At 37.7% G+C, this 24,275-nt stretch overlaps 1 protein-coding gene across 1 annotated transcript in view; it reads left to right on the top strand.

Moving 5' to 3' along the window:
- The window catches only part of VKORC1L1 (vitamin K epoxide reductase complex subunit 1 like 1), a 65,166-nt gene that overhangs the window by 36,442 nt on the left and 4,449 nt on the right, over window positions 1–24,275 (top strand). Inside the window, exon 2 of the mRNA XM_043559905.1 lies at window positions 21,098–21,207. Coding sequence (XP_043415840.1) covers window positions 21,098–21,207 — 110 coding nt within the window. The remainder of the gene's footprint in view (window positions 1–21,097; window positions 21,208–24,275) is intronic.

Below are 24,275 nucleotides of genomic sequence, written 5' to 3'. Positions count from 1 at the left end.
TCACTTTGTATCTTACTAATCTTTTCCTTGGGATTTGATATTGAAGACTGTTTTCTTCCTTAAATTCTCTTTCATTCACTCCTCTTACTCTCTCCTGGTTCTCCTATTGCGCTAGCCAGTTTTCAGTCACCCTCATGGACTCCTTCGCTATATAATCTTTTTCTAAATACTCTCCCAGGGTACCTGGGTGGCTCACTTGGTTAAGCATCTGACTTTGGCTCAGGTCACGATCTCACAGTTCATGGGTTCAAGTCCTGTGTTGGGCTCTGCTCTGACAGCTCAGCCTGGAGCCTGCTTCAGATTCTGTGTCTGCCCCTCCTCTGCTTGTGCTCGTTCTCGCTCCCTCGCACTGTCTCTCTCTCAAAAATAAATAAACATTTGGGGCGACTGGGTGGCTCAGTTGAGTGTCTTACTTGGCTAAAGTAGTGATTTTGAGGTTTGTGAGTTCAAGCCGGGCGTCGGGCTCTGGGCTGACAGGTCAGAGCCTGGAGCCTGCTTGGATTCTGTGTCTCCCTCTCTCTGTCCCTCCCCTACTCACACTCTGTCTCCCTCTCTCTCTCTCAAAAATAAATAAACATTTAAAAAACTACTCTCCCTGAGCTATCTTTTTCATGGCTATTGTTTTTAGAACCACACTGCTAAATCCACAGTTTAAACCCATTTATAAATATTTAGATTTTTATTTTGGGCCTCTTATTAAACACAACTATCTGTGTGGCTCAGAGATATGTGTAAACTCAACATGTTAAAAATAACTCCAGGGCGCCTGGGTGCCTCAGTCAGTTAAGCGACCAGCTCTTGATATTGGCTCAGGTTATTATCTCACGGTTCATGAGTTTGAGCCCTGTGTTGGGCTCTGCACTGACGGTGAGGAGCCTGCTTGGGATTCTCTCTCTCTCTTTCTCTCTCTGTCTCTCTCCTCTTTCTCTCAACATAAATAAATAAACATTAAAAAACAAAAACCTAACTCAGTCATCCACTGTTCTTCCTCCTGTGTTGTCTCATGAGTGGCCTCACCATCTATCCAGTCATTACTCCCTCACAATTCTGTTGTCAAATCTGTCCATTTTTCTTTCTGAATTTCTTTTGAGTTCATCTTTTGTGCTCTTTGTCCTAGTTCAGACCTTCACATTTCATGGACACAGCAGTCTCCTAACTGGTCTTATCTTTCAGTTCTGACACCCACCCACCCCAATCAATCTCTGCTGTGTACCAATTACCTATTAACCCTCTTAAGCAGAATTAAGCTCTCTTCACTTAGATACATAGGTACTTTACAGTATTTCTGTGTTTCTGAATATGACTTTTCCCCATTCTTTAAAGACTAAGCTTCTTGGGGGTAGATACTCTGATTCATGTGTTCTCTGTCCAACTTCACAATTCCTACCTACTGCTTCAGATACCACCTGCTTGGCACATATGTATTTGATAAAATATGAGTAATTTCCAGGTAAACATAATAGCTTTTATGCACGTGTTTATCTCTGAACCCTCAGGAACCCCCAAGAAAATGAGAATAAAGGAATAAAAGAAATTGTATAAAACTACAAGGACAGAAAGAATAGGAAAGTAGACACAGCTGTAAGAACATCCCTACCTCTAGCAGTAGGAGACTGGTGGAATTTTTATTTTGTACAGAAATTTATTTTCTAGGTAAAATATGTACAGATACTGACATTCAGGGACCCTTACTGATACAATTGATAGCTCTTTGCCTAATTGTCTACTTATGATAACATATAATGTTGACAAAACCACATCCAATAATAGAAATTCCATTCTGCCTTTCGAACTGAATTAATTTAAACTTACATACAGTGAAATTCCCTATTTTGCTTACACTTTGTTGAGTTTAAACAGATGCACACAGCCAGGTGCCCACCAGTCCCATCGCATCAGAACAGTTCCCTATTGAGGTCCACACTTCTCCATCCCTAATCCCTGGCAGACATTTATCTCTTCTCTGTCTTTATAGTTTTACCTTTTCCAGAATATCATTTAAGTGAATTTTACAGTACCCAGTCTTTGAGTCTCATTTTGTTAACTTATTATAATGTATTTGCAGTTTCATCCAGGTTGTTGCATATACAACATGGATATATGTTGCATATATCCTTTCATTTTATTATTGAGTGATATTGAGTGATTGGTTTGTTCAACCATTTATCTGTTGAAGGACAATTGCGTTGTTTCCAATTTTTGGCAATTATAAATAAAGTTACCATAAACATTTGCAAACAAATTTTTGAGTGAGCATAAGTGTTCATTTCTCATGGATGAACAGGCAGGATTGCTGGGTCATAGGACACATGTATGTTTAACTTCATAAGAAACGAATCATTTCTTTTCCAAAACAGCTGTACCATTTTACATGACCATCAACAAATGTATGAGTTCCAGTTGCTTCACATCCTCATTGGCACTTAAATGTGTATGCTTAGTTTTGTTATATTTTGTTTATTTGCCATTCTGGTAGCTATGTATGTAGTAGTGTGTCATTAGATTTTTAATTTGCATTTCTTTAATGACTGAAGATGCTGAACATCTTTCCATATGTTTGTGTGCCATCTCTATATATCTGGTGATGTTTTTATTTAAATCTTTTGCTTTTTCTTTTTTGATTGAGTTGTTTGTTTTCTCATGGTTGAGATTTTAGCGATCTTTATATATTCTGGATAAAAGTTCTTTACCTGATATGTAATTTTCAAGTATATTCTCCCAGTCTCTAGTTTATTTTTTCATTTTCTTGACACTATCTTCAAGACCAACTGTTTTAAGTTTCGAAGTCCACTTCGGTAATTTTCTCTGTTGTGAATTATGCTTAAGGTATGAGATAATGGGTTCAAGTTCTTTCTTCCTCTCTTTTCTTTCCTTTTCTTTCCCTTCTTTTCTTTTCTTTCTTTTCTTTTCTTTTCTTTTCATTCTTTTCCTTCCTTCCTTCCTTCCTTCCTTCCTTCCTTCACATATCCATGTTTAATAATCCCAGCACCATTTGTTGAAGATTTTTTTCTTCATTAAGTTGTTTTTGTACTTTAGTTAAAAACCTCAATTGTGAAAAAAACAAAAACATCAATTGTGTCTTTCTGAGCTCTGTATTCTGCTTTGCTGATCTGTATCTACCTGTTTGCCAGTACTGTCTTGATTACTATAGCTTTAGAATATCTTGAAATTAATATGTATTCTACAGCTATATTTTTTTCTTAAACAATTTTTTTAAATGTTTTTTTTTTTAATTTTTTTCAACGTTTATTTATTTTTGGGACAGAGAGAGACAGAGCATGAACGGGGGAGGGGCAGAGAGAGAGGGAGACACAGAGTCGGAAACAGGCTCCAGGCTCTGAGCCATCAGCCCAGAGCCGGACGCGGGGCTCGAACTCACAGACCGCGAGATCGCGACCTGGCTGAAGTCGGACGCTTAACCGACTGCGCCACCCAGGCGCCCCTAAATGTTTATTTTTAAGAGAGAGAGAGAGAGAGAGAAGGTCAGCACGAGTGGGGGAGGGGCAGAGAGAGAGGGAGACAGAATCTGAAGCATGCTCCAGGCTCTGCACTGTCAGCACAGAGCCCGATGTGGGGCTCGAACCCACAAATCATGACATCATGCCCTGAGCCGAAGTTGGGCACTCAACCAACTGAGCCACCCAGGCGCCCCTACACTTTTTTTCAAAAATGCTTTGGCTCTTCTAGTTCCTTTACCTCTCTGTATAAATTTTTGTAACTATCTACAGAAAAAATCTCACTGGCATTTTGATTAGAATTGCATTGATTCTATAGATCAGTCTGAGGAGAATTAACATACTATCCATGAAGACACCCAAATGAGAACAAGTAAGGTGTCAGCCACCATTACTTCCATTTGGTACAGACTCAAAAGGGAATCTAAAAGGAAAATATAAAAGCTTTTTAATGAAAAAGAAAGCTTCAGGTTGTCCTTGTTGGAAGTTGTTGGTATGGGGAAGCTGGAAGCTTGCCTGACTAGCAGTGGGGCATCCTATGTGATTGGTTAAGGGAGCGTATTTGGTTTTCTCTGGTTGGTCCTAAATTGGAAGTGGAGGCAAAAATTAGAGAAGCTGACAATTATTGATCAAGTCCTGGATGTTTGGAATCAGTCAATAGCTCTAGAAGTTGTGGTTTGGCTTCCTCAACTAGTTGCTGCAGAGTTTGTAGGTCAGAGTTCTATTTTTGTATTTGGTCTATCATCTTTTTGTATATTTATCCTCTCGCTTAGGATTCCATGTAGACAGTCATGTGGCCTGCAGGTAGAATTTTATTTCTAACTTTCTAATCTGTGTGACTTTTATTTTCTTCCATAATTGTACTGACTAGGACTTCTGCACAATGTTGAAAAGGAGTGGTGAGAGCAGACTTTGCTTTTGTTCCTGATCTTAGAAAGAATTTAGGGGGCGCCGGGGTGGCTTAGTCGGTTAGGCGGCCGACTTCGGCCCAGGTCATGATCTCCGGGTCCGTGAGTTCGAGCCCCGCGTCGGGCTCTGTGCTGACAGCTCAGAGCCTGGAGCCTGTTTTGGATTCTGTGTCTCCCTCTCTCTGACCCTCCCCCGTTCATGCTTTGTCTCTCTCTGTCTCAAAAATAAATAAACGTTAAAAAAAAAAAAGAAAGAAAGAAAGAATTTAGTCTATCCCCGTTGAATGTGATGTTAGCTGTAGGGATTTTTTTTTTAAATATATTTAAATAACCTTTATTTGGTCAAAGCAAATCCCTTCTCAGTTGCTGAACATTTTTTTAAATCATGAATGGATGTTGTAGCTTAGCAAATGCATTATCTGCATCTATTGAAATCCTCATGTGATTTTTCTTCTTTAGTCTGTTAATATGATGAAACACATTGATAGGTTTTTCAATGTTGAACCAGCCTTGCATTTTCAGAATTAATCCCATTTGGTCATGATACATTATCCCTTCTTTTTATTTTATTTTATTTTTTTTATATATAATTTGTCAAGTTGGCTAACATACAGCGTATACAGTGTGCTCTTGGTTTTGGGGGTAGATTCCATGATTCATTATTATTATTTTTTTTAATAGGCTCCACATCCAACGTGGGGCTTGAACTCACAACCCTGAGGTCAAGAGTTGCATGCTCTACCAACTGAGCCAGCCAGGTGCTCCCATTATCCCTTCTGTGTATTGCTGGATTTGATTTATAATATTTTGTTGAGGATTTTTGTGTCTGTTTTCATGAGTGATTCAGGTCTATGGCAGTTTTGTTTCTTTTAATATTTCTTGTAATGTTTTTGTCTGGTTTTGATGTCAAGGCAATGCTTGCCTCAAATTAATGAAGTTGAGAAGTGTCCCATTCTCTTCTGTTTTCTGGAAGAGATTGTATCGAATTTAGTATTATTCCTTCCTTCTATATTATCTAGAATTTGCCAGTGAAACCATTTAGACCTGGAGTTTTTGTTTCGAGGAAAGATTTTAAACTATTAGTAGAACCATTCAGATTCTGTTTTTTCTTGAGTGAGTTTTAGGATTTGTGAATTTCAAAGTATTGCTCTATTTGTAAATTGTCAAATTTATGCGCATAGAGTAGTATTCCCTTATCCTTTTAATGTCTATACCTGTCTGTAATGATATCCTCTCTTTCATATCTGATATTTTGTGTCTGTGTATATATCTCTCTCTTTCCTTGTCTCTCTCTTTTTCCTTTTATGAACTGTAGCTAGTGGTTTATCAGTTTTTTGTTTTTTAGTTTTTTTTTTTCTATCAGAGAATCAGCTTTTGATTTCATTTAGTCTTCCTGGGTTTTTTTAATTTTTTTTTTTAATGTTTACTTATTTTTGACAGAGAAAGAGAGCATGAGCTGGGGAGTGGGTAGAGAGAGAGGGAGACACAGAATCTGAAACAGGCTCCAGGCTTTGAGCTGTTAGCACAGAGCCCGACGCAGGGCTCGAACTCACAGACCGTGAGATCATGACCTGAGTCAGACGCTCAACTGACTGAGCCACCCAGGCGCCCCAGTCTTCCTGGTTTTCTGTCTTTAATTTCATTGATTTTTGCCCTAGTTTTTTTTCCTTCCTTCTTTTAATCCTACAAATTTCTCTCTAAGCACTACTTTAGCTGCATACCAGTGCTTTTGATATGTTATGTTTTCATTGGGTTCAAAATATTTTCTAATTTCCTTAAGACTTTTTGATCTGTGGATTTTTGTTTTTAGAAGTGAGTTAATTTCCAAATAATTGGTGACATTTTTCAGGTATATTTCTGTACTGATTTCTAGTTTAATTCCCACTATGGTCAGAGGATATACTTTCTATGGATTCAGTCATTTTAAATTTATTCAAGTTTGTTTACAATGTTTGTTTATGTTTTGTTTACAGTATGGTTTACCTTGGTGAATGTTCTATGTGTATTTGAAAAGAACATGTATTCTACTGTTGGGTGGAATGTTCTATAAAAGTCAAATCAGGTTGGTTGATTTTCTATTCAGGTCTTCTATATCCTTTCTGATTTTCTGTTTGTTCAATCACTTACTGAGAGATTTGTTGAAGTCTCTAAGTATAATTATGAATTTATTTATTTATTATTACAGTTCTATCACTGCTGTATTTTGGAGCTCTCTTATTAGATGCTTACACATTTAGGATTGTTTTGTCATCTTGGTTAAATTGACACTTTTAACATTATATACTCTTTTTATACCCTGATAAGTTCCCTTGTTCTGAAGACTACTTTTTTTTTTTATGTTAATATAGCCACTCTAGGTTTTTTTTCCCCCCTTCATGGTAAAATATACATAACACAAACTTTACCATTTTTAACCTTTTGAATCTAGCTTTCTAGATTTTTCTAGATTCCTGTTTGTATGACATATCTTTTTTATCTTTTTAGTTTTAACCTGTGTTATATTTAAGTGATTTTCTTATTGGCAGCATATACTCAGTCCTTTTTTGTTCTTGAATTCACTTTGACAATGCCTGTCTTTTGATTTGGTGGGAGGATGATTTTTTTTTTTATTGAGGTATAATTGACATATATAACATTATATTAGTTTCAGGTGTACAACATAATAATTGATGTGTTCAGACTGTTTAGTTTTTAAAAAAAATTTTTTTTTTTTAACGTTTATTTATTTTTGGGACAGAGAGAGACAGAGCATGAACGGGGGAGGGGCAGAGAGAGAGGGAGACACAGAATCGGAAGCAGGCTCCAGGCTTTGAGCCATCAGCCCAGAGCCTGACGCAGGGCTCGAACTCACGGACCATGAGATTGTGACCTGAGCTGAAGTCAGACACTTAACCAACTGAGCCACCCAGGCGCCCCCAGACTGTTTAGTTTTAATTTAATATTTGATATGTTTAGATTTAGGTCTACCTTTTTTTTTCCCCCCTCTTTGTACCCTCTCTCGTTTTGCTCATCCATTCCCGATTTCTTATCTTTTTTTGGATATCTGGATGTTTTTATATTTCATTTTAACTTCACAATAGGCTTTTTGTTTATATCTCTGAATTATTTTTTAGTTGAATTATTTTTTAGTGGTAGTTGTAGAGATTATGATATACATAATCTTTCATATTCTGTTTAGATTTAGTATTTAACAACCAAGGAGAATATGGAAATTTTAACATCTATAAAGGGACCTTTATTGTCCCATTTGTTATAGTTGTCATGTGTGTTTCATCTACATATATTGAACCCCCCGCCCCAACAATGTTATAACATTTGTTTTCAATAGTCTTACATATTTTAAAGAACTCATAAGGAGACTAATAATCTATTGTGTTTACCCAAATATATACCATTTCTGTTCTCCCCTCTTTAATTTCTGAAGTTCCCGTGTTTCCCTCTCGTATCCTTGTCCCTCAATGTAAAGAACTGCTTTTAGCATTTTTCTTAGTACAAGTGTGTGGTTAATAAATTCTTTTAGTTTCCTGCTTCTGAAATGTCTTCAATTATCCTCGATCCCTGAAAGATGCTCTTGCTGGATATAGAATTTTTGGTTGGTAGTTCTTTTTGTTTCAGTACTTTAAAGATGCTTTGGTGTCATGGGCTTCTGGCTGCCTCAGTAGGTGGCACTTGTGACCCTTGATCTCGGGGTTGTCAGTTTGAGCCCCACGTTGGGTGTAGAGATTACTTAAAAATAAAATCTTAATAAAAAAAAGGATGCCTTCAGTGTCTCCTGAATTATTGTTCCTTTAAGGTAATGTATTATTTTTCTCTGGATGCTTTCAGGAGTTTCTCCCCTCAATCTTTGGTTTTTAGCAGTTTATGATGTGTCTGGGTGTGATGTTCTTTGAATTTATCAACTTTTTCATGTTTACCCAGTTTGTCAAGTCTATAAATGTTTATATTTGGCTAAATTTGTGGAGTTTTTACCAGTATTTCTTTGTGTGTGTGCACCTCAGTCTCTTCTAGATTTCCATGACATGACTGTTAGACCTTTTCTAGTGATTCCTTCTCTGCTGAGAACTTTTACCTTTCTAGTCATTTCTGGTTACTTTCACCTTGTAGAATATAGATGTAAGTGTTTTAAATCTTATACTGGTAATACCTGTGTTATTTTAGGCTTGACATCTATTAATTATTTTTTCTCCTTGAGAGTTAGTCACTTTTTTTAAATTCTTTGTACGTTATGTCATTTTGGCATGTTATTTTAAGTGTATTTTGAATATTATTTTGTTAGACTTTGGGTCCTGTTAAAGATCTTCTGAGATGTTGATGTTTGTTTTGGCAATTAACTCAATCAGATTAAGACTACGGATTCTGTCTCTCCCACTATAGACGATGCTTTCCGTGTTCTCCCGGTTGAGTTTCCCTTCACATGCCACACTCAGTAGTCAGTTAGTCTGCACCTTGAGTGGTGGTTTATACAGTAGTTTAGTTCTCAAAGACTTTGCTATGATTCTTTGGATCTGTTCCATGCTGCATCTCAAGGATGATTCTGGGACTTCTGTTAATTCCTCTTCAGAATTAAGGGTCCCTGGGGCGCCTGGGTGGCTCAGTCGGTTGAGCGCCCGACTTCAGCTCAGGTCACGATCTCGCGTTCCGCGAGTTCGAGCCCCGCATCGGGCTCTGGGCTGATGGCTCAGAGCCTGGAGCCTGCTTCCGATTCTGTGTCTCCCTCTCTCTCTGCCCCTCCCCCGTTCATGCTGTGTCTCTCTCTGTCCCAAAAATAAATAAATGTTAAAAAAAAATTAAAAAAAAAAAAAAAGAATTAAGGGTCCCTTATTTGGCTTGCTCTTTGCTGGGATTCTCTTCCTAATCTCTGACTCCCAGTGGCCCCTTTCACAATTCCTCCTGCTAAAAAGACAGGTTTCTCACAGAGAGCTTTAGCCCTTCTTACTGTTATACGGTTCCACGTGACTGACTTCACCCTTGGGGTAAAGCCATGAGAGAAAAGAGAAAAATTACAGGATTCCTCCCACATACTTAAGACCACAGGGGCCCCTTTTCTTACTTTTTCCAGACAGAGAGAGGCTTTTCTCTCAGAATTCAAGGTATCTCAAACCATGCCTGAGGTACAGTTCTCTTGCTTCCCTTTAGGCAAGACCAGGAGGGAAAAATTAAATGTGAAAACAAACTTGGTAGCTCCCACATTCTCTAACTCACATGGGTCCCTTTTACTCATCCTTTGGCCAGAAAGTGGGGCTTTTTTATTATCTCTTCCCATGGACAGTTCCACAACTTATACCACCCTCGGTTCAAAAGAAGAAGGTAAAGGAGGAAAAACCCTCAGAAAATTCCACCGTTCTAGTTTTTATTCGAGTTTTGACCTTTCTTCTCTATCCACTGGCTATTTTTACTTTTTAGGATCCTCAGGTAGTTGCTTTCTGTATTCTGTTCATTTTTTAGTTGTAATCAGTAGGGAAGAGAGAGAGAGGCTGGAATAGCCATATTGTATTCTGTCCAGGGCTAGAATTGACATTCATATTTTTAATGCCTTGGTCTTACAAGTGAATTGACAGTTAAGGATCCTCATACATTTGAGAAAAGTCTCCAATATGAGAGATGACACCAAGGAACTCAGAAGAAACTAAATGAAGCTGCCAAGAAGTAAACCTAAAATAAAAATGGATGGTTTTATCTCATTAGATCTAAGAAATAAGTGGTATCTTTAAACAAAGAAGATTCTATTTATGTAAACGAATAATCATAGGAGAGAACACTTAGAAATTAAACATATGGTAGCAGTAAGTTTAATAAGTGAATTTAATAGAAGACTTGGAAGAGTTACATCATGTTAATCTCCAAGAAAATGGAGTAAAAGGAAAAAGAGATGGAAAATAAAAGAAAGGGGTAAACAAAAAACCCTAGAGGTTCAGTTTAAGAAGTCCAACATTTGGCTAAGTGGTAATATGTGCAAAATTTCTGGCATTGAAAAACATGAATTTGTACATTCAAAGGGCCTACCAAGGACCCTTCACAATGAACAACTTAAGACCTATATCAAGGCACATCCTTTGTGAAATTAAAAAAAAATTTTTAATGTATATTTATTATTGAGAGAGAGAGAGAGAGAGAGACAGAGTATGAGCATGGGAAGGGGCAGAGACAGGAGAAGACACAGAATCCGAAGCAGGCTGCAGGCTCTGAGCTGTCAGCACAGAGCCCGATACGGGGCTTGAGCTCACCAACTGTGAGATCATGACCTGAGCTGAAGTCAGATGCTCAACTGACTGAGCCACCCAGGTGCCCCTGTGAAATTTTAGAACATCAGGATTAGGGGCACCTGGATGGCTCAGTTGGCTAAGCGTCCGACTTCGGCTCAGGTCATGATCTCACAGTTGGTGAGTTCGAGCCCCACATCAGGCAGGCTCTGTGCTGACAGCTCAGAGCCTGGAGCCTGCTTAGGATTCTGTGTCTCCTTCTCTCTCTGCTCCTCCCCCATTCGTGCTCTATCTCTCTCTATCAAAAATAAATAAACTTTAAAAAAATTTTTTAGATCAGTAGGATTAAAAAGAAGTTTCTTTAAAGTCTCATAAAGGAAGAAAAACAGGACATATTCAAGGGTCAGAACGGCAGCAGGTTTTTCAAGGACAATGGCTTTAAAACTCCTGAGGGAAAATTATTTTTAATTTATAATTATATACCCCCAAAACTACCAATCCACTCTGATGGTAGAAGAAAGATATTTTAAGGCTCCACATCTCAGAAATGTTACCTCCAGTGTAATATTTTCTCAGGGAAGCTACTAAAAGATTGTTTCACCAAAACAAGTGATTAACCAAGGGCAAAAGGAAGATCTAAGAAGGTTTGAGGTAGGGAAGAGATTGGAAGTTAGGATGACAGTCAGTATGTGTGTGTATGTGTAGAGAGAAGGAGAGGGAGATGGAATAAAAAAGCAAACGGGGTAAAATAACAGTAGGTGAGTCTTTCTAAAGAATATATGGGTGTTCTTTGTTCTATTTTTATTTTTGTGACTTCTTATAAGTTTGAAAATATTTCCAAATAAGTTTTTTTAAAACTTAAAAAATAAAAAACATGTTAGGGTGTCAAAAAAAAGGATAATATTGCTCAGAAGGATTTTGGAAAATTAATGATGGTGGCATAGAAAAAGAAAAAATAAGAATGAATTATTAACTCCAGGAAAAGCAATTTGTGCACAAAAAGAAATGTAATTATAGTTTTAATAGAATTTCTGATATAATATGTTACTGAAAAAAATGCATTTCCTATGGAATTGAACCTTAAAAATACCAGGACTAGGAATTTATTGCTTAAAAGTGACTTAACATCAAATAAAAGAAAATGGGAGTGGAGACTCCTGGAAATTAAGTTTAATACACTTGTGGGTAGTTTTCTATATGTAAATGATACTTTGATCAAAAGTACATTTAAAAAGTACATTTCCCAGGGCTTATGGGAAAATAAGGGATGGGGTGGACCATTCAAAACCTGTGTAAATGTAACCAGATGACGAAGAGAAAGCAACAATAATCCTAATTAAAATACTGACAGAGTTCAAAGAGTTGTTAAATTTTACATAAATAAATAATATGGTCACCGTAAGACTTCACCTTGGGGGTGGAGGGAAGAAATGTGAAGGAAGCTTGCTGGCTGAGAATATAAGGAAGCGCCGCAGCAGCTGAATTACGGAGACAACAGTAAAACAAAGATTGTGGAGAACCACACACTAAGCAGTGTCGTGAAAGCCAAAGGCCAGACCGTGGTATGGACTGTATTTCTCTGTGGCTTGCTGCATCATTGAATAGATTATCTGAAAAGATCATTTGAATGTGTATACAAAGAAATTTCTGGGTAAATACCAAAGAAACCACTAAAATGAGTTGAAAGTGCTTGCCTCTGAGAAGGGTGACTCCAAGATCAGAAAACTAATATCATGAAAACAAATTTAAAAAATCTTACCAAATGAGAATACAAGTCTTCCGTCAAGTTCCTCAGAAATTTTTATAGTAGTAATCACAAGTATTTTTTTCACATATGGTATTACCAGATACCATGCTAGGCCCATACAAGGATTAGCCCACTGTTGTGCGTTTTCCAGGATCCATTTTTCCTTTTTAGTGGTTTTTGACCCTTTTGGGTTCTTGAGATAATGTGAAAAAACAGACCTTTCATCCTGAAAAAATTTTAAGTTTTGTTCCACACCTCGTGTCCACAGTGGGTTGGGAATGAGGACCTTCCCTGGTACAAGCTGGTCATTTCCTCAAAAGAAACTTTGACAAAGATTTTCTAAACCCAGACATTAACTTCTTTGTTTCTCTGATTTTTGTGTTCCATTGTTATTTAGCTTTAACATCTGGATGAATGTAGATATTTATATGGTACCTTTTCCTCTGAAAAATTGTTACTAAGTTGATGATGTATCATAACCCATGATTTTAGAATGAGAGAAATATCTTCTTTTTTTTTTTTTTTTTTTAATCTTCACCCAGGGTCATCTTCCTCCCATGAACCATGCTGTTAACTATCACAACAAAATGGTAGGAGAGGATGTCCTAGCTCTTGTTGAAGGGCCTCATCTTTGATGTGCTTGGACATTGGGCTTTACCTGAAACTTTACTATCAAGAGGGCTTGTTTCTGTCAGAGGAATGGGTGAAAAATTACCAGAGCAGTTGTAATTGTTTGGGGTACCAGAAAAAAAAAATAGCAAACAAGCTTTATATGGCAAGAGGTGGAAGCAACCCAGTGTCGCTGAATGGACGAATGGATAAAGAAAGTATGGTATACACAGAAAGTGGCATATTAGTCAGCCTTTTATTTAAAAAGCAAAGAAATCGTGTCACATGCTACATGTATGAACCTTGAAGGAACTGTACTAAATGAAATAAGCAGTCACATAAAGCCAGGTACTGTGGGATTTCACTTATATGAGGTATCTAAAGTAAGGTAGTCAGATTCATAGAAACAAAATGAAAAGGTGGTTGCCAGGGACTGGGAGGAGAGAGAAAAGCAGAGTTGCTTCAGTTTTGCAGGATAAAAAGGTTCTGGAGATGTTTCACAACAATGCAAGCATATTTAACATTGCTGAACTGTGCACTTAAAGATGGTTAAGGTGGTAAATTTAATGTGTGTGTGCGTGCGTGTGTGTGTGTGTGTGTGTGTGTGTTTTACCACAATTTAAAAAAATAGGAGCGCCTGGGTGGCTCAGTTGGTTAAACATCCAACTTCGGCTTGGGTCATGATCTTGCAGTCCATGGATTCAAGTCCCACATCAGACTCTGTGCTGACAGCTCAGAGCCTGGAGCCTGCTTTGAATTCTGTGTCTCCCTCTGTCTCTGCCCCTCCCCTGCTTGTGCTCTCTCTCTCTCTCTCTCTCTCTCTCTCTCTCTCTCTCAAAAATAAACATTAAAAAAAAAAAAGTTTAGTCTTGGATGCAGCTTTGTTCAGATAGATCCCAAAGAAGGAATCCAGAAGGGTCTGATCTACAGATGCCCAGTTCCTTCTTGTAAACTGATCAATCAAACAAGTTTTTGCTACCAGCCTAGCAAGAGATAAGTGAGGGGATGGGTCAGGAGGCAGGAAGTATTGCTGAAATGGAGGTCTCTCCATGTGGAAATTTGGTGATTAAATTTACTACACATACTTAGAACTCAAATATCTATGTATTTGTTGTATAAAGAGAATTTTTCAATTGTTATTATTAAATTGTATTGTTAAAATATAATGGTAAAAGCAAAATTATCACACATTACAAAATTTAAATACCAAAGAAAAAAGCAAATGATTTCCAATATATAAATAAGCAAATAAATAAAAGTCATCAGAAGTTTAAAACTTGTGAATGTAATCCTAAAATTTGTATGGGACCATAGAAGACCCCAGGGCACCCAGGTGGCTCAGTTGGTTAAGCACTTGAGTTCAGCTCAGGTCATGATCTTGCTGTTCATGAGTTTGAGCCCCACATTGGGCTCTCTGCTGTCAGCACAGAGCCCACCTCAGATCCTCTGTCTCCCTCTCTCTCTGTCCCCCAAAATAAATAAACATTAAGAAATAATTTTATTTTTTTATTTTTTTTTTTTTTCTGAAATTTATTGACAAATTGGTTTCCATACAACACCCAGTGCTCATCCCAAAAGGTGCCCTCCTCAATACCCATCACCCACCCTCTCCTCCCTCGCACCCCCCATCCACCCTCAGTTTGTTCCCAGTTTTTAACAGTCTCTTATGCTTTGGCTCTCTCCCATTCTAACCTCTTTTTTTTTTTTTTTCCTTCCCCTCCCCCATGGGTTCCTGTTAAGTTTCTCAGGATCCACATAAGAGTGAGACCATATGGTATCTGTCTTTCTCTGTATGGCTTATTTCACTTAGCATCACACTCTCCAGTTCCATCCACGTTGCTACAAAAGGCCATATTTCATTTTTTCTCATTGCCATGTAATATTCCATTGTGTATATAAACCACAATTTCTTTATCCATTCATCAGTTGATGGACATTTAGGCTCTTTCCATAATTTGGCTATTGTTGAGAGTGCTGCTATGAACATTGGGGTACAAGTGGCCCTATGCATCAGTGCTCCTGTATCCCTTGGATAAATTCCTAGCAGTGCTATTGCTGGGTCATAGGGTAGGTCTATTTTTAATTTTCTGAGGAACCTCCACACTGCTAAGAAATAATTTAAAAAAAAGACCCCAAATAGCCAAAGGAACCTTGAAAAAGAAAAAACTGAAGGTATCACAATTCAAGACTTTAAAGTACATTACAAAGCTGTAGTGATCAAAACAGTATGGTACTGGATTAAGATAGACACATAGATCCATAGAACAGAAGACCCAGAAATAAACCCACAAATTACATGGTCAGTTTTTGACAAAGGAGGAAAAAATATACAATGGGGAAAAGACAGGTTCTTCAACAAATGGTGTTGGGAAAACTGGATAGCTACATGCAAAAGAATGAAACTGGACCACTTTCTTACACCATACACAAAAGTCAACTCAAAATGGATCAAAGAGCTACATGTGAGTCCTGAAACTATAAAATTGTAGAAGAGAGCACAGGCAGTGATGTCTCTGACATCAGCTGTGGCAACATTTTTCTAGATAGGTCTTCTGAGGCAAGGTAAATAAAAGCAAAACTAAACTTCATCAAAATAAAAATCTTCTAAAAAAAAAAAAATCTTCTGCGCAGCAAAGGAAACAGCCAACAAAACTAAAAGGCAACCTAATGAATGGGAGAAAATATCTGCAAATGACATCAATAAAAGGTTAGTATCCAAAATAAATAAAGGATTTATACAACTCAACACCCAAGAAATAAATAATCCAATTTAAAAAATGAGCAGAAGACATGAACAGACATTTCTCCAAAGAAGGAATACAGATGGCCAACAGACACATGAAAAGATGCTTAACATCACTCATCAGGGAAGTGCAAATCAAAACTACAGTGAGATATCACTGTCAGAATGGCTAAAATAAAAAACACAAGAACCAGCTTTTGGCCAGGATGTGGGGAAAAAGGAACCCTCTTGCACAGTTGGTGGGAATGCAAACTGGTGCAGCCACTGTGGAAAACAGTATGGAGGTTCCTCAAAAAGTTAAAAATAGAACTGCCCTAAGATCCAGCAACTGCCCTACTGGGTTTTTACCCAAAGAATACAAAAATAATAATTAAAAGGGATACACGTACCCCTATGTTTATAGCAGCATTACTTACAATAGCCAAGATATGGAAGCAGCCCAAGTGTCCATCGACAGATGAGTGGATAAGGAAGATGTGGTGTGTGTGTGTGTGTGTGTGTGTGTGTGTGTGTGTGTGTATAAAATGGAATATTACTCAGCCATAAAAAAAGAATGAAATCTTGCCATTTGCAACAACATGAGTGGGGCTAGAGAGTATAATGCTAAGTGAAATAGACCAGAGAAAGACAAATACTATATGATTTCACTCATGTAGAATTTAAGAAACAAAAAAAATGAGCAAAGGGAAAAAGACAAACCAAGAAACAGACTCTTAACTATAGAGAACAAACTGATTGTCAGAGGGAAGGCAGGGGGTGGGGGGGATTGGGCAAAATAGGTGATAGGGATTAAAGAGTACAGTTGTGATGAGCACTGGGTAATGTATGGAAGTGTTGTATCACTATATTGTACACTTGAAACTAATATAACACTGTATGTTAACTACACTGGAATTAAAATTAAAAACTTAATAAAAAATGACCAACAAGGGGTGCCTGGGTGGCTCAGTCGGTTAAGCATTCGACTTCAGCTTAGGTCATGATCTCGCGGTCTGTGAGTTTGAGCCCCACGTCAGGCTCTGTGCTGACCGCTCAGAACCTGGAGCCTGCTTTGGATTCTGTCTTCCTCTGTCTCTGCCGCTCCCCTGCTTGTGCTCTGGTCTCTCTCTCTCTCTCAAAAATAAATAAACATTAAAATATATTTTTTTAATGACCAAAAAGATCATCATTTAAAAAAAAATGAGAACATTTTTTTTTTCTCAATTGGTTAATATCCCACCTCCTTCCATAAATTACTTGGGGCAGGTCTGGGATAAGTAAAATAATAGAATTGTGATTATAGATGGGACAAGGAGAAAATGGTTAGAAATTAAGATAAAGCCAGGAATAAAGTTAGCACATAAAATGTATCTCATATAGTTCCATATAGCTTTTAGAAGTGGGGGAAAACTCAGTATTTTCAAATGTCCCAACTTGAAAAAAATTCACTAAGAAGTTTTTAAATTACAACCACCCTTAGCAGTTTTAAGTGTCATTTATGAAAATCTGTTCTCATTGACCTTTCCAAGGAAAATAATCTTACATAATGTCAGTCTACTTTGTGAGTTGACTTGCTAACACTTATTCCATCGTTCATCAAAGTTTATTAAACTTTATTATATTCATCAAGTAATTAAGTGATCGTTCTGTTTGGTTGAAAATGCTAGAACGGTAATTGTACTTTATAACTTAATGTGACGTGAGGGAAATGGCGTAGCAGTGTGATCAGGAAGACCAGAGATCTAATTTTGGTTTTGAGGTTGGATTCCTACCTAGATAGCCAGGTACTTACTGCTTGTGGTAAAGAGGAGTGTGGATCGACAGGAAGGAACTAACAACTTAATTGGGGAGATGGGAAGACTCTCTGGTGTTGGAATGTTTGGGTTTTGTTTGTTTGTTTGTTTAGGAAAGGTACTTAAATTCTCCTTTCACACTATTAGTAAGTATACCAGAATTAGTATACCAGGACTACTCAGATATATCTAGGAGTAGTCAGGTGTTCCATTCATCAAAATTACAGAAAAGTTGGGGCACCTGCATGGCTCAATCGGTTAAGTGGCCGACTTTGGCTCAGGTCATGATTTCGTGGTCCATGAGTTCGAGCCCCGCGTCGGGCTCTGTGCTGACAGCTCAGAGCCTGGAGCCTGTTTCGGATTCTGTGTCTCCCTCTCTCTGACCTTCCCCCGTTCATGCTCTGTCTCTCTCTGTCTCAAAAATAAATAAACATTAAAAAAAATTTTTTTTTTAATTACAGAAAAGTTAAGATTTGTGCATTAAAATTTAAAAAGTAACTAAAAATCATCATGAGTGGTGTGTGGGTAGAGGTGGAAATGAAACAAAAGAGGTTTAATTTTGAAGCCGGGTGATGAGATTATTACATGGATTGTTCTGTTAACTTTGCGTCTGTACATTTAACGCTTTCCACAATAAAATGTTTCTTTAAAGCAACATTCTGGTCTACCGTATTAGAAAATCAGAAGATATTTAGAATCCAGAAGTCAAGAAATAGCCATGTAAGCATATTATTTAGAAATGTGGAATTAAATAGGGAAAAAAGGTTAAAAGATACCAAAATCGTTGCCTCTTGGGGTCAGAACTGTGTGCGGAGAGGGCTGGAGTATGGGGTGTCTATTCTGTAAGACTTTCAGTGTTATTTGATTTTTAAACCTTATACGTATTACTGTGATAAGCCAATATATTCATTCTATGGATTTCTGCATTGTTTTCAGGAAAAAGATCGACATGATCCTATGTGAATAATTAGAGATCAGTGTTTGGAATATATAAAAATTCTGTTTGCTGGTTATAATTTTGGCAGTCTGCCCAATTATTTCCATTGCCAAAGGTGGTGATTTACATTTGAATTCCTACTTCAGATGAGTGGGGCTAAGAAGTTGATTGCATATAGTTTCTTCCGTCTGCTCTTGCTCTCCTGCAGTTTGTTTTTTACACAATAGTCAAGAGTGATCATAAATAAGCTTATATTACTCTCCTATTTTAAAGCCACTGAATGCCCTCCCATTGCAATTAGAATAAAATTCAAACTCTTCATCATGGCCTACAAACAAGGCCATAAATGATGTAAATGACTGGGTGCCTCATTCTCTTGCCATTCTTCCCTCATCGCTGTGTCAGCCTTGATGGCCTTACGACACTCATCGCTCATTCCTGCCTCAAGGCCTTTGTGCTTGCTGTTCCTCTTGAGATTGGCTGCTTTTCATCATTCAGGATTTAATTCATTCAGGATTTTAGTTCCTGGAAAAGGCCATCTCTGATCATCTAGCTAGAATAGCTCCCTCCACCCCTTCTCCGTCTAGAGCTGAGTGGTACTGAGAGTGGTCCTCAGACTAGAAGCTTGAGCTGGGAGTTGTTTTGTTTTGTTTGGAAACACAGAGTCCTAGGCCCTAATACAGACCTGCTAAAGGAAAACCTGCATGTTGATGAGACCCCAAAGTGATCATATGCACTTTTAAATTTTCAGAAGCTCTGGTCTCGAATAATCTCCCGCCTCACTTTTCCCACATATCTGTTAATGGTTTCATCCATTTCTGAAGATAACTTTGTCATTTGTTCACCTGTTCACTACTTCTCCTCCCTAAATGGAATAAGAGTTCCACAAGGGCACCACCTTTTCTGACTGGTACTCTCTTGGATTCCAATGCCTGACCCATTATCTGCACCTAGAACATGCACAATGAGTATTTGATGTGTGAAAGAATACAAAAACGTGGAGATTATTTTGTGTTCTTCAAAGTGTGTAACTCTGTACAGTAAAAATCTTCAGGGCTCTCACTTGCTTGTAAAAAATATATATATTTTTAAAATAGGGTGATGGGGGCTCCTGGGTGGCTCAGTCAGTTAAGCGTCCGACTTCGGCTCAGATCATGATTTTGCGGTTCATGAGTTCATGTCGTGTGCTGACAGCTCAGTGCCTGGAGGCTGCTTTAGATTCTGTGTCTCCCTCTCTTTCTGCCATTCCCCACTCACGCTCTTTCTCTCAAAAATATGTGTCTCCCTCTCTTTCTGCCATTCCCCACTCACGCTCTTTCTCTCAAAAATAAACATTAAAAATTTTTTAAAATAGTGTGACAAATAAAGAATCACTTATTTATCCTTGTCTTCAGGTAGTTTGTTTTCCAAACCAAAGTTTAGGTTTTATTGAGTGCTTTGCTATGGACTTAAAACCATTAGTGTTTTGGGGCGCCTGGGTGGCGCAGTCGGTTAAGCGTCCGACTTCAGCCAGGTCACGATCTCGCGGTCCGTGGGTTCGAGCCCCGCGTCGGGCTCTGGGCTGATGACTCAGAGCCTGGAGCCTGTTTCCGATTCTGTGTCTCCCTCTCTCTCTGCCCCTCCCCCTTTCATGCTCTGTCTCTCTCTGTCCCAAAAATAAATAAATAAACGTTGAAAAAAAAAATTAAAAAAAAAAAAACCATTAGTGTTTTCTTTCTGGTATTTTAAAAAGCATGCTCGTAGTTAAAGTTATCTTCAAAAGTTTTCATCCAAAGTAAATGTTAGTTTGATATTTGAATCAAATTTTATTAGATCAGAAGTAATCTTTTTAAAAAATAGGAAAATATTCTGAAAATGCGAAGTGAAATGCAAAACTTGAGGTTAAACTGCAAATAAAAACAATGGAACAAATAGTGTGTCAGTTTTTTACTCTTGAGGTGTGTATGATTCTAGGAAGGGCCTATAGTTTCTGCTCTTGTTCTACATTTAAAGATGTGTTCCCAAGATACATTTCCTATTGCATATCCTGGTGAAATTTGTCAGGAAGCAACACTGCAATCTACGGACTTTGAATGAAGAAATAGGGCAGCTTAAGTCAGTGGCTTTCAATGGGGGTGGTTTTGTCCCCCTCCAGGAACATTTGGCAATGGCTTAAGACATTTTTGGTTGTCACAACTGGCGGGTTGTACTACTAGCATCTAGTGGGCAGTGCCCAGGGATACTGCTAAACACCCTGTCGTGCACTGAACCGCCCCCAACTGTAAAAGAATTCTTTAGCCCAAAATGTGAGTGGTGCTGCTGCTAGGAGGCTCTGGCTTAAATTGAGAGAGCCCTTTCTCTGCAGATACTAATGCCATCAGAGAAAGAGTACTTTGAGGGTGCCTAGGTGGCTCAGTCAGTTAAGCGTCCAACTTTGGCTCAGGTCATGATCTTGCAGTTTGTGAGTTTGAGCCCTCGTTGGGCTCTATGCTGACAGCGCGGAGCCTGCTTGGGATTCCCTCTCTCTCTGTCCTTCCCTGCTCGTGCGTGTGTGCGCTCTCTCTCAAGATAAATAAACATTTAAAAAGAAAAAGAGTACTTTATCCTACCTTTTGCATAAGAGAATATATAGAAATAGGCAGCTTAGAGATTCAGATGGGTGTATTGGCATGGCATTCTCAAGTAATTTTATATTTTTAAAAATAGGAGGACTCAAAATAGGGTTATTGGTTTTCCTTATTTTACAGATGGGGTCGAGGATTTGGTCTTTTGGGTTCCATTTTTGGAAAGGATGGTGTATTAAACCAGCCAAACAGTGTCTTTGGACTTATATTTTATATACTACAATTATTACTTGGTAAGTATACAGCAATACAAAAATAAGTTTGTTTTGTTGTATTCCATTTAGTACTTTGTGTCTTTTCCCTGAAATGTCTTTATATTAAATAAAAGCATGTTAATGATAGAACCACTAGTTTGCAGTACATTTTTCTGTTGTGAAAATTTGGCTCCCTAAGATTTTGATGATGCTAATGCTGAACTTGGTATCTGTTGGTGTTTAATCAAGGATGGCAACATCCCATAGTGTCCAGAAAAAACAGTCCCAATCAGAGAACTTATTACTCCAGTCTTCCCTGGAAACTTTTTTTCTTATTACTTTATATACTGTGTGGTTACTTAAAACTATTACACACTGAGAAAACACTAACAGTGAACCATGTGCATAATTTCATCACCTTTACACCTCCACTATTCCCATTGCTTTCTGTTCTTTTTACTTAATTTTATATGAATCCTTATTTTGTTTCTCCTTTTCAGTTTTTTGTTGTTGTTGATAACAAGGTTTCAATTTTTTATGCTCATTAACACTGTGGTAATCAACATCGTTTAAAGACCCCTTCACACACACCACCCTCCTTGAATTAGTTCTGCAAAATAAATTTCCAAACATGAGATGGATGAGTCAAAACACATAGATTTTTTTTAATGTTTAAATTTCTAATTCAGTAGTTACAAAGTATAGCCATTATTACATTTTAATTTCCTTACATTGTCACTTTTGTTGATGGGATCCTGATAATAGTCCATTTCCATATTTGTTAGAAACATTTTACCCATTCTTTTTCCTTTTTTATGTTAGTTTGGTAAATTTTGATCATACGAAAGTTTTTTATGTTTTTAGAGTTAAATCTATCCATTTTTATCTTTGGGCTTCAACTGTTAATATTCTGCCCTATTATCTGCCAGCTCTTTTCTGCTCTTCTGTCTAGCTGAAGTTGATTTGTTATGAGGCAAATTGTGAATCTAAGTTTTCTAAATATTCCTTATCAAGTTTGCCCTGTTCTATATCCTATAGAAATACAAAAATATACACAAGGATATGCACAGCAGTACAGTTTAAAATAGCAAAAAAATTGGAAGCGTTCAAACGTAATGGCTGAATAAATTAGGTTACCTCCATACTAGAAAATACTATGTAGCCATTTAAGGAAAAAGTAGGTCTACATGTATATTCTGGAAGGATCAAGACATAGGTTAGTGAAAAAAGTAAATTATAGTATAATAGATACAAGTTTATGTTACATATATGCATGTGAATGCATAGGAAAGGGTCTGGTGGTTGGAGGCCAGGAGTGAGATTTTTATTTTTTATTCCATTTATTTTTTCTGTTTGGATTTCTAAAGAAGAATCTATAAATCCAAACATATAAGCCAAAATTAAAATACCCCGAAACATGCTTTTGACTATGTTAATTTTTGGAGATAGAGATGGAACAAATTTCTATTTATAATATTTGATTTGTAAATTTCCTTATATATATATTTTTAAATCATATGTATCCTTTGTATCTTTTCTGTTCACAATTTTGTGCATTCACATGCATTTTTAATGTCTGGAGGCACATTGAAGGCATATATATGTGAGCTCATTTAACAGTTTTCCAGAGCACATCATCTTCACTCCCTTCTAAGGTGTTTGAGAGACAGCATTTTTAGTTTTTCCATAGGTAATACATTCATGAGTTCAAAAGTAAAAAAAAAAAAATTAAAATGCTGTCCAGCGAAATGCCTACCTCACCCCTCATCCCCCTCTGCCCACTTCCTACTGCCTTTCATGCCCAACTGGTATCTGCTTGTTGTTGCTGTAGAGTTTCGCAAGGCATATCCAAGAAAATACAAATATATTATCTTAATTTTCCTGCTTTTAAAATATAAAAGGCAGATGCTATACATACTGTTCTATATACTCTGCTTTCTTTTTTGCTTGACTAATACATTTATATCCATAGCCGTCCACTAAGTGTCTTCATCCTTCCTTACAGCTGCAAAATATTCCATTGTTTGATAGTACTGTCATTTATTTAGAGTTACAGCACATTGTAAATTCCACTGGGAATTGTATCCCAAGCCACCAGCCTACATTATGTTACATTAGGACAGGTTTGGTACAATAGTACTTAACCAACAGCCAGTATTTATGGAGCATTCGAAGTGCTTTGTACCTATTAGCTCCCTTATTTATCTTTTTTTTTTTTTTTTAAACTAAACTCTAAGCTCAACATGGGGCTTGAACTCACAACCCTGAGATCAAGAGTTGCACTGTCTGCCAGCCAGGCGCCCCACCTATCAGCTCTTTTAATCCACACATCAGTATTAGGAGGTAAAAACGATTATTATCTCAAGGAAGAGAGTGACATGGAGGAAGTAAATAACAGCTCGTATCATTCTGAAACTCACTTTCTTTTTAAAATTAATGTGGCAGCATTAATTTTTGAAGTTTTAGACATTTAGCATCGATGACGTTAGCAAACTGTTTAAGTAAAGGGCCAGACAGAAAACCATCTAGGCTTTGCTGGCTGTCGCAGCTACTCAGCTCTACCACAGATGTTACCTAAATGAGTGAGTGTGACTGGGTTCCAGTCAGTCTTTATTTACAAAAGCAGGTGGCCAGGTTGGCCAGTCCCTCACTGTAAGTAATCCAATAGTATCTTAGTCTTGAAGAGTCTTATGAGAGGTCATACTGTAGTACTGACCAGTCCTGTGGGCAAGTCAGGCCTTTATGGTGAGACTATAGCCTCCAGGCAGCTTCTCATTCAACAGGGGGTGGGGATTTCAGGTCTTTAATTAACTTCTGCAAACCTCCTACCACCAATTATTTTTTCCTCTTTGTGTTTTCCTTGTCCGTTAGTTGTTGGGTAGGAGGGTAGTGTAAAATGCTCTAACTCCTCTGTCCTTGAGAATAAGCACACACGTTCTCATTTCTGTTAGCTGTGGGAAATTACAAAACAATACACGTGAGGGTGTCAGCACCGAGAGAGCCCTGGTTTAGTGCACATAACTGCCTTTTTTCTTGATCTACTTTGACCCACATGTGGCCGACTGGCCAAACGTGGTTTCCGTTATCTTCCAGGGTGAGCCCTTTCT

Source organism: Prionailurus bengalensis, chromosome E3, assembly GCF_016509475.1.
Source record: "Prionailurus bengalensis isolate Pbe53 chromosome E3, Fcat_Pben_1.1_paternal_pri, whole genome shotgun sequence".
NCBI lineage: Eukaryota > Metazoa > Chordata > Mammalia > Carnivora > Felidae > Prionailurus > Prionailurus bengalensis.
The sequence above is the reverse complement of the archived record's forward strand: the minus strand, read 5'-3'. Positions and strand labels throughout refer to the sequence as shown.